At 38.0% G+C, this 11,397-nt stretch overlaps 1 protein-coding gene across 5 annotated transcripts; it reads right to left on the reverse strand.

Annotated features, from left to right (window-relative positions):
- Positions 1 to 899: 899 nt before the first annotated feature.
- On the reverse strand, positions 900 to 11,018 carry LOC308557120 (UPF0461 protein C5orf24). 5 transcript variants are annotated; one of them, XM_081137183.1, is made up of 4 exons: positions 10,760 to 11,018; positions 4,964 to 5,393; positions 3,204 to 3,277; positions 900 to 2,067 (listed from the first exon to the last, which is right to left on the reverse strand). In XM_081137183.1, the coding sequence occupies exons 2-3, from the start codon at positions 5,388 to 5,390 to the stop codon at positions 3,237 to 3,239; spliced, it is 468 nt and encodes a 155-aa protein (XP_080993309.1). In that variant the 5' UTR covers positions 5,391 to 5,393; positions 10,760 to 11,018; the 3' UTR covers positions 900 to 2,067; positions 3,204 to 3,236. The 5 variants fall into 5 exon arrangements, with proteins under 5 accessions (XP_080993309.1, XP_080993308.1, XP_080993307.1 ...); XM_081137182.1 differs by having other exon boundaries at positions 900 to 2,343; XM_081137181.1 differs by having other exon boundaries at positions 900 to 3,277.
- Positions 11,019 to 11,397: the final 379 nt, after the last annotated feature.

Consider the following 11,397-nt stretch of genomic DNA (forward strand, 5'->3'; position numbering starts at 1 on the left):
TCATTGATGGGCTGCCTCCTGCACACCCCCGACTGGGGATCAAGCCCACAACCCGGGCATGTGCCCTGACCAGGAATCGAACGCTGATCGCCTGGATCCTAGGTCAAAGCTCAACTGCTGAGCCACGTCCGACCGGGCTGTAGTTCTTATTTCTTTATGTGACAGAGGAAGCACAACAGCCACATAAGTAGCTCCCACCATGACTTAAAAGCCAGCATTATCACAATTTATGAATGATCTCTGACTTGATACTTCTGAGCTTATAGAGAATAAGCACAATAATCAGTTTTTCTTGTGAAATTCATCTAAAAACTAGCCTAAAGCTTAGGACTAGTCAGATGGGCTGCAGTTTCACTGGCTCTGTGCTAAAATTAATTAGCTAATTTGAGAGATAAAGCATGTTAAAATGTCAATTCTGAATGAATAAAAACTGGCATTACATTGTTTAAGGTCCACATATTAAGGCATTTGTTTTCCACTATGGGTTCCTTGAAGGTGGAGACTCTTATTCAGTATGTGAGCTGCTACACTGTAGAGTACATGCTCAATAGTTATTAAAGTTTGTTGAATTTATTAGGCTAGTTGAAAGCTTAGGAAAATTACTAATTAAAGTAGTTTTTTACTTAAATAATAAATTCTCTACATTTCAGAGTAATCCCAACACCTGTTAGAATGGCTACTATCAAAAGGACAAGAAATAAGAAAATGCAAAGAAAATAAGATCCATTTATAAGTTAAATTTTACATTACAAATACATAAACATTACTGTTTTGAAAAAAACAAAAGTGTAGAGGAGATTTCAGAAAGCACAATCCAAGAAAAATACAAGATCCATGGTCATAAAAAAGGTGTATCATTTACCATTCCCCTACATAAAGAAATAAAGTAGTAAACATAGTTGGTTTTAAAGTAATGACTTTATTAATAAATATACATCCATATGATGATGTAGATACAAATCATGAACACTACTCCATTCCCATACACATAATTGCACACGAGTAGCTCAAGTTCATGGACATAAAAAACATACACAGTATCTATTCAGACTTTTTACAGCAGAGGACAGCGTGCTTATATCAATTAATTGGTAATTATTTTCTCTGTAATTATCTGTGGAAAAAGGAAACTGTGAAACTTAAAGCATCAAAGTGGTCTGATTACTATAAATCACACACTTGGTTTACTATAGCATTAAGTTTTCCAAAAATTAAATACATTATATGTGAGAGCACAGATTTATCTACTTGGGGGTGACAGAGGAAAAGCAAAGGAAAGATTTAGATACATCCTAGAGTTTAATAGGATATACTTAAGCTATAATAAAAACAGAAACCTAATAGCATCAAAATAGTTTATGTCCAAGGAAAAAATGTTTTCAACAACTGCTGTGAATTCTTCTATTTTACTATAAAGGGATCATAAAATTTTACTGCATATAGTGACAATGACTGACAGAGTAGCAGTTATAGTCAATATCCCCTGAATTGTTCTTTTAAAGCTTCTTAGAGAAGGTGGGGTTTTTTCCCTCTTTAGCTCACACACTGGTTTTCCTAACACTGGATGGATTACCTTTAACCTAATAAATGGATAATTTTTTTCCTCCTTAACTCAAACTCTATTCTTACTTCATGAAAATATACACGTAAATTCACACAAACATCAGTTTGGAATGAATATTACTTTTATTACTTTAACAGATTTTCTTTTAAAAAGTAAATAAAAAATATAAAGACTTTTTTAGTCTAACTGAAACAGACTTTAAAAATGTCCCAAATATTAAAAATTAAGCAGATAGTTTTCTTCCAACACAATGTGCCAGTATTTTTTAATATCCAGTGCAAAACTCCAAAGATAGTATCAAAATCATCCCATACTAAAGATTAGTTATGCAAGGTTATATTTGTGTCAAAAATGAAAATTTCATCTGCATTAGCTCATTGGTTAATATAATAATAATAATAAATAAGGCATGTTAAAATATTTTTTAAAGAAAAAAGTAAAGCAAACTTACTTGAACAGCAGATCATTTTCTGACCAACAGTTTTAATATAGAATAGTGAAACCTATTTTGTGAAGAAGAGAATTACACAATATAAAATTAGCAATTTACCTTTAAAGGAACAATCATACAGTGGGAAGAAAAGGCCAGTTTTCCCCAACTGATTATATTAAAGTATAGGCATTTAACATGCTATTTCAGTGTTTATCATGACAAGAGACAGTGTTACAAAAGATGCACAATGTAGTTTTTAGACTATAGAGAAGTAAAAATATTTTATTTTTTAAGACTTCATGTTATCACTTAGATGTGTCTTTCTCTTCAGCATGGCACCAATAAACTGTTCACAAGGAAAAAAGTAGAATCAGGAGATGCTCACCAGCACACAGATCTAATACTCCATGTTACTGCTCACATGAACAGAAAATTCAGCTTTCTAAACTGATGTTATTCATTCACAACTGTAGCCATTCGTCCCCCTTTTTTCCTGGGACAGAGCTCCAGATATTAATAAGCACTGTTATGAACATACTTTCTTTAGTTAATTTCACCATTTCATTAACATGTATAAAAAAATCAGTATACAATAATACACCTGCTGTAAATCAGTATACAATAATACACCTTCTGACACACAGCACAGCACCACTGAGTAGATGTGCTGGAGGATGGGGAAAATGGGAGGGAATGAATGTAGGAAAGGGCAGAGAGAAAGGAAAGGTTATGTATAACAAAATCAGGAATCAAAATAATCTGAAAGGGCAATGTCAAATGGACATATAAAGACCACAACATGCAACCAAATCCTTGACAGTGGTATGTATCATTCTACAGTAGAACATTTAATTAAACAACTGTTTTCAGGAACTCAAAACAGGATTTCTAAGCAGCCAACTGCTGAACATTGATCTGAGAAATAGCTAAATGACAGATAATAAAAGTGGATAAACATATGAATAAAGATGTAAGCATTTGTGTGTGTCAGAAGTTATACTGTTCTGAGTAAATTATTAAAATTTTATATTTTAAGCTTCTGCAAGAAGAAACTCTTGTAGCAATTTAGCTGCCAGAATTCTGCAACTGATTATGTAGTCATCCAACATATGTTAGCTATAGTTTGTGCAAAGCTAAAATTGTTGAGGTCACTGTCTTAGATGCCAGTGCACACACAGTCCCCACATACAATGCAACACCTCTTACTGTAAAGAGCAGCATAAAGTCCACCTCACTGTGTCAGGCATCACTGGAACACCTGAAGGCTTGCTGCTTTTTTCCTGATAAAAAAGGTACGAAACATGACATCCATTTGCAATCAGAGTTTGTATTAACTGAGAGCAAGCCCAAACAACACAATATGTGCCTTTTTAAACTTTTAATTACTTTAAAAGTTTTTGGGTCCTGCAAATCTGTATTTTAATCTCAAAGGCATTTAAAATCACAAATACATACATTGTAACTTTAAAATTCAGTGGAATTTTTTTCAAATTCAAAGTTTATAATAGTTTATTCAGACCAAACTCAGAATAAATAAAATGTATATTAACATTTTACTTTTAGAAAGGGGGCAAGAGAGACTTCCTTCTGTCCCTACTATGAATATCTACCCAATACTTTTTTTCTTTTCCATCTACCTTGCTTCTAAAGCAAACACTGTTGGAAAAAATTTTCTTTTAGGTGAAGTGGTCTCAACCCACATATATTTTACATGTTTCATGAATAGATAGATGCCTAGACATTTCTTAATATCTGTGTTCTGACAGTCAGAATACTGCATTTTATTTATATCAGTTTTACAGCCTACCATTCAGTTTGTGTCCTTTGGTAGATATAAACCTGAAACAATAGTAAGTGCTAATGCAATGGACAATTTCTCAGAAAGAAAAAAAAAGCCTAAAACTAAAAAACATTCTGAATAAATGAACAATAATAAATGTTTTAAGCATAATGCTTAACAACTAAGTCTACAAAAGGCAAAATGTAGTGAATATAGTTCCATGCAAACCTTAAGAATGTTTCTTTTTCTATTATATTACATATGCTATTCTCAGAATGCATTGTATTTCACCAAAAATGTAATGTGTTTTTATAAAAAAGTTTAATTTTTTTGTAAATATGAATTGTTTGTAGTGTTTGGTATATATGCTGTTAGGCAATTAAAAAATATACAACTTATCATTGCTGAAAGGCAAACACTAAATAATTCCTTTAGGAACAATGGTTAAATCAATTAATGCCATTTAGATCAATAAATAAGAAGCTGCCTAAACCTATAACCTATTAAAAATAAAATTTTTAACATCTGAAGTCTATGTAAATACCAAAGCATACAAATATCTGTGTCCTGGTTCATGACAATAAATGTTACAAAAACTCACAGCCATACTTCAAATAATCCTGAATCATTAGTTTGCTTTGTTCCATCAGTTAAAAATACCTTAGATATTATGTTTATTACATTGTAGCCTTACTTTACAAACTAATGGGTATAATGGTTTCAGTTGTTTAGTACATAAAGCATCTATTCAGAATGGCCCAAAAGTAGTAATGAAATATGAGACACAACCATAACTCTAAAGGAAAAGGAAAAATGATTTAGTTAGGTGTTACACTTGGACCTATGTACAAATTCAATGCCACTGCTCATGCCCTGAGTGCATCTGTCAGCATATGGTGGTTTCTCAGCAAAAGCAGGAAAAACAAACAAACAGGAAAACAAATGTGGGAAGCCCAGGTCATAAAATCATGTATGTCAAAATGAAACCAAGAAGCTTTAGGATTCACAATCTTCCTTCTAAACCTGGCCCTCCTTTCCTGCCTCATTCACTCATTGGGTGGCTTGACTTCACTGCTGGTTTCCTCTACCCCATGAACTGCTCTGCCATGCATCATAGGGTAAGGAAAAGCAGCAGTGCCACAGCCATAACCAAGATCGGCAAGACGGGATAGAGCTTTAATGCTACCTGGAGGTCTCCCTGGGCTGACTTTGTATCCCGCAGCTTTGGTTGTACCCAAAGGTCTGCCTGGACTTGTCTTAAATCCAGCTGCTTTGGTGGTTCCCAGGGGTCTGCCTGTGCTGGTTCGGTATCCTGCTGATTTGGTGGTTCCAGAAGGCCGGCCACGCTTACCAGATCGATTGAGATTTTTCTTTTTCTTTAGTTCATCTTTTATCTCTATGCTTCTGCCACTTGTAGTCTGCAAGTGAGTTTCATTTAATGGGTCTTGCCTCTGACAAACCATTGGTTTGTGGCTGACTGTGTGGCTATATTTGCTTTGCTGGGAGGAATATATGTCAAACTGATCAGCAGCTCTCATGGCATCTTCATTGAGGCAGGAAGGCTTGCCAGGCCCACAGAAAGCCGGATTACTGCTGGCAACAGGATGCATCATTTTCTACCAAAAATAAAAAACAAACATGCATAAATATACATATACAAATATATATCTGTATGACAGCATTCAGTGGGAAAATAGTCTATATTCCAACCACTATGCAGGCAACCTAAAATTAGGCTAACAGGCAGGACTCCAGACCACTTATAAACAAACACACATCAGCAGATTCAAAGATACTTGTTTTTCTCAATTTAACCATGAGTAGGGACAAATTCCACACAAATTCAACTATAGTAATGATTTAGTAGCTATAATGTTCTCTGCTTAGGAACTGAAAAAGTGTCTAGGTAGAAAATAAATTTATTATATTCCTATATAATCTATATTCTCTTTTCTTCTAGATCACTAAACCCCAAAAGGATAACAGTAAAGACAAGAACTCTTATTAGCATGTTTTTTTTTTTTCCTGTTTGCCTAACATTCGTTGGCTTTTTATTATACTTCTCATCTGTATACTTCTGATCTGGCCACAGTTTCCAGATCGTAATTTATTATTTATACAGAATCCTGAGTGTATGTTACACTTTACAAAAGATGGAATGTGCCAAACAAAGAACACAATCTCTTGGCCAAACGTATTGACTCCCTTCAAACTACTCTATTCAAACAAGCAGCAGTGCCAATATAGAGAGTAAACAAAGGTTTCCATTAGCTAAAATGAGTGAACATTTATATAAATAATTGAGACTTATATTACAAAAATACGGGTAACAACCATAATAAAATGGTAGGGTTATCAAGACAAAAAGTTGAATGTACAACACTGCTTTCTCCCTTAATCATAAATATGGTGTAGATCTCTTTCCCTTACAAGAGCCCCGTAGCCTATTAACAAACAGTCCAAAGTCTCTGTTTCGTCTGTGAGAACATCCCTGTGACTTTTTTCTCTTTACAAAGGCTGTATTACAAACATCACTATAACAAGCCAGCCTAAACAGCCATTATTGTTTAGACACACAGAAAATGAGAGTTTATAAAAAAGATAAATATATGGTTTCCGACTTAGATTTAGAAAAGGAGTCTCAAATGTATATGAAGGCCTAGCCTCAAGTTGTTAGATATTTCCCTATACCCTTAGTACATGCAAAACTGCACGAAAACCTCACAAAAATAGTTACTCCCAAAGGCTAGGAACAGATAATTAATGTGAGTCAAAACCACTGTAAATTTATTTCCTTTTATAAAGGCAAAAAGAAATGGGAATCAAGTCACAGAATTGAATTCTGTTAAATTACTAAATATTTGCTGAGAATCAACAGATACAGAGCTGTTGGCCAACTGGCTTAGTCTTAACTATGAAGGAAAAACATCGGCAATGAGCAATAGCTTCTTTTTTTTTTTTTTTTTTAAATATATTTTTATTGATTTCAAAGAGAGGAAGGGAGAGGGAGAGAAATAGAAACATCAATGATGTGAGTCATTGATCAGCTGCCTCCTATACGCCCCCTGCTGGGGATCGAGCTGGCAACCCCGGCATGTGCCCTGACCAGGAATCGAATCTTGATCTCCTGGATCATAGGTTGATGCTAAACCGCTGAGCCACAACAGCCAGGCGAGAAGCTCCTTCTTTGTGGCAGAAGTCTTATAGACTTGAGAACATAGAACAAGACTGACCTAAACACAAATATTAAAAGGAGTAATTCTTCACTCATTATTAATTCTTCACCCAAGGATACAATGAGAACTAGGTTATTAATTCTCACTAGCTCAAATTCTAATTTCAGCTGAGAAATAAGGAGAAATCATCAAGATGTATTCAAGAGGTATTAATATTAGTTGAAATTTAACAGTTTTTGAGCATTTTCTATGTGTCAGGTAAAACACTTGACACTTTGCACATTATCTGGTTTAATCATCACCACAACTCTATGAGGAACATACTATTATTAACTCTATTTTACAGAAACTTTAGCAACACATTAGAAAATGGTAAAGCCAAAGGAATTCAGATAACCTGCCTTCAGAGCCAACAATATCAATATAATATACAACTATACCAGGGTTTCTCAATAGTAGCACTATTATTTGGGTCAAATAATTATTTGTTGTGGAGGGTTGTCCTGTGCATTTTAAGATGCTTAACAGCCCTGGCCAGTTTGGCTCAATGGCTAGACCATCAGCCCTGAGGACTGAAGGGTCCCTGATTCGATTCTAGCCAAGGGCATGTACCTCCATTGCAGGTTCAATCCCTAGCCCTGGTTGGGGCGCAAGTGGGAGGCAACCAATCGATGTGTCTCTCTCACATCTCTCTCTCTCTCTCTCTCTCTCTCTCTCTCCCCCTCCCTCCCTCCCTCTCTGAAAAGTAATGGAAAAAATATCCTCAGGTGAGGATTAAAAAAAAAAAATGCTTTAATAGCATCCCTGGCTTCTACCTAGATGTTAGTGGCTACACCCTCCTCTTCCCCTTCCCAATTTCTGACAACCAAAAATTTCCTGACATTGCCTGGGGGACAAAATCCACCCTCTACAATGAGCATCACTCAACTATACTAAAATGAAAATACAGGACTTAAATGTTCCTATTTAAGTTTTTATTTACTTCTTTAGCCCCTACCTCTTCAAACCTTCACAAAACCTTTCTGTTGATAACTTCTATAAGGTGAAATAGATTTGTTTTCCAAATTGAAGAAAAGCCAATATTGGGATTTGTGAAGGGACCAACCACATTCCTCTCCCCTTCAAGTTATAAACTAATTGAGAAATATACACAGCCACTAGATAGGAATCAAAACACTAGTTTATTTACAACGAAGTTGGAGTAGAGACCAAGTACAAATACAAAGAGAAACATAGACTTTTGAGCAGAAGATTATAAGATTAGGAGAGAAAAAGTGACCCCTTTTTCAGTTTTATTATTCAGAAATCACCTTTCTGGAAAGCTGTAGTAAAAAGAGGTAGAAAGGTCAAAACTCTCTTCCACAGAAAGTAAAGCACAGCCAGTAAAGGGAGAAAATATTTTTCCTACAATTTGTTTCACTGCTTTATAGTTCATGCCTTTTGAGTTACTATCACTAAAACTTACCAAACCTTCCCTCCGGACCTCACTTCCCTTAACTTCATTTTCTCTTAATATATCAGAATATTTGCCATCTATTAGCACTCAGGATATATAGAATCTCAGCTTACATTATGTTAGGTATTTATTTTATTTTGGAAAGAAAAAAAATTTTTTTGAGAGAGGAAGCAACATCGATGTGAGATCACATCAATCAGCTGCCTCCTGCACACCCCCTACCGGGGACGAGCCCACAACCTGGGCATGTGCCCTGACCCGAATCAGAACCAGAACGAGCACAACCTTTCCATGCATGGGAGAACGCCCTAACTGAGCAACACGGGCCAGGGCTGAAAATTTTTATGAGTCTATTTGAGCCAAAGTGATAACATATGCTGGGAAGCAGGATCTCAAATGCTCCCACATTACATTAGACTTTTAGAGGAAAGATGCTGTTAGACATCCTTTACTCAGATACCAACCAACATTGAAAAAAAAAACACACCATTAAAAAAGTAGCCCTTCAATTAAAAAAAACCCACCTTTCTCCAATTCCTTTCATCTTTTCCAGGAACGTATGCATTCCATTCGTATTATGTTAATCCTGACAAAGCTCACATTTATTGAGGGCCAACTCCATGCAAAACACTATTCTAACCACTAAACCACAAAATAGACAGGAGTAAAGCTGTTTATTCCAATGAAAAGACAATGACACACATTTAAAAAACATTTCTAAAGGGCAGTCTTCTATATGGTTCTATATTTTCCTTCCCTGCTACTGCCAAGAAATCAGTGTAGTATTCTGCTTACTCCATAACTGAGTAACAAGCTGGGAAAGAAATTTACTTCAGTTACCCATATAAATAGTTAACTAAAATAGTAAACAGAGCTAAAACCAATTCTTTTCTACTTTCAGATTTCAACCTGTTATGATGGGAATCAGCACCATTAGATCCTTGTGTGTATGAACTATTTACATATATTTGGATGCTGTATTTGTATATACAAGCATTAATCCTACACTTAATAATCCTCCCCTACTCGCACTTCAGGGCTTGCCAGTTAACAGTTGTTGTTTTTTCGAAGACTCTTACCATACTACAGTACAGAGTTCATTGAAAGTACACAGAGCACATTTAAGTCAGAATGAATACTGTTTCTAGAAAGTTTGGACTTAATGAAAGCCAGGCATTACAGAACAGGCTGTGTGGACTACCAAAAGTTATCTTTTAAAATGGTTCACTGAATATAAGGGAGCCAACTAAGAGATTATATAAATTTTAACTATGACTAAATTATAATTTTTAAAACATAAATTAGTCATCCCTGAAGTTGTTTTACTGTGTGTTTAACCCCAAAAGTCTTTTGGTGAGCCGTTCTTTATGAAGTAATTCCTTTCCCTTCTCTCGAACGTGGCGGTCATTACTGCCAACATAAAGAACTATATTTTTAATAACTTTCAAAACAGTCATGAAGCTTTCTACACACGGAGAAAATCTTTCTTTCATGAATTCCAAGTTCTGCTCTCTTCCAAAGATCCAACATCACATAATTCTCAGAGATCTATTCCAGGTCATTTGGCTTTGAACAATTATATAGAATCATATACGGTTTTATAATTGTAAACGAAAATCCATTTGTGACTCACCCACCTAAATCACCCAGAAAGTCTAATTCAGCAAAGACCAAACAAATGCCAGTAGCTACGCATCCTGCCCACCAAGGAAAGTTTTGACACTAGGACAGAACATAAATAACGGCCTCCTTTGTCTTCTTTCTACTCCTTAATTGCGCCCCACTGCGCAGTTTCCCCGCAGCCGGAATCCTTAGACGATATAAGGCGTTCAGAAATGTAGGACCTGTTGTGCCCGAAAGCGATTATTAATGTATTATCAGTAACAACTTGGCGGATCATACACGCCCACACGAGAGAAAGGAATGTGTACCCTCGACCGTCAAAATCCCTCTCCCGCTGCCCGTGCACTCGGAGTTGTGCAAGCTGCAGAAGTCCACAGGCCACTCTATCTAGACGTCCCTGCCGAAGCCAGCAGGCTTTAATTTAAAGGCGGGAGGGCTGCTGATTCTGACCTCTCAGAGAAAAGAAAGGCTGACCCCTTCCGCCCGCCGCAAGAAGAATTTCCCCCCAATAATGGCTCCAAGCCGAGGGAAGAGCAGGCTACGTCCGGAGCCCCTCCTCTCGCTCCGGGCTAGGCCAGAGTCCCTCCTCAGGCGAGGGTCCGAGACCTCTTCTCACCAGATGGCAGGGCCCCGTTCTCGCCGCCTTCTTGCCATCTCCACGATCGCCCGCCGCCCCGACCCGACCCGACTCCCAGCCAAGCTGACAACTCCCCGCGGGCCCACCTACCTCAGCCGCTAGTAGCCCAGCCCCTCAGCGCGCCCAGGGGCTGCCCATCGGCTGGGAACCTCACGCTGGCGACGCTCCCTCCCCTGCCCGCCGCCTCTGCACTGCACGAAGAGCCAGAGGGGCAGGCAGCTCGGGCGGCGACGGCGAGGCGGCGCCTGACTCCCGGCTCCGGCCGCGGCCACAGCTCAGGTTCCTGCCCCGGACGCAAGAGGAAGAGGCCGACAGAACCCCGTACCGCGAGGGGGTGGGGTGGAGCGTGCGCGAGCTCGCAGGGACCGCGCACGCGCACGCACATCGCGAGATCCAATCTCCCGCCGACAGCCAGCACCCAAGCTCGGGGAAAGTAAGGGGAAGCTGGGATGCGCTTGCGCGTCGTGGGGACCGGCAGGGGGCGGGACTTAGACTCGTAGCTGCTCCGGGTCTAGTGCAGACCTTCGGCTGCTGCTGCGCTGCTTGGACCCGCCAAAAGGGAACTAGCTTCCTTACGTGGGTTCATTTTCACCCCAATTCTGTGATGCTGGGACTATACTACTGATCCCACTTCTCAGTGTACAGGATTAATGGAGTCAGGATTTGAACCCAACTGTCTTATTCCAGGAACTGTGCTTTTAAGCGCTGTTGGCACAAAGATTTATTAG

This window comes from Miniopterus schreibersii (assembly GCF_964146895.1).
Source record: "Miniopterus schreibersii genome assembly, chromosome: 4".
Lineage (NCBI taxonomy): Eukaryota > Metazoa > Chordata > Mammalia > Chiroptera > Miniopteridae > Miniopterus > Miniopterus schreibersii.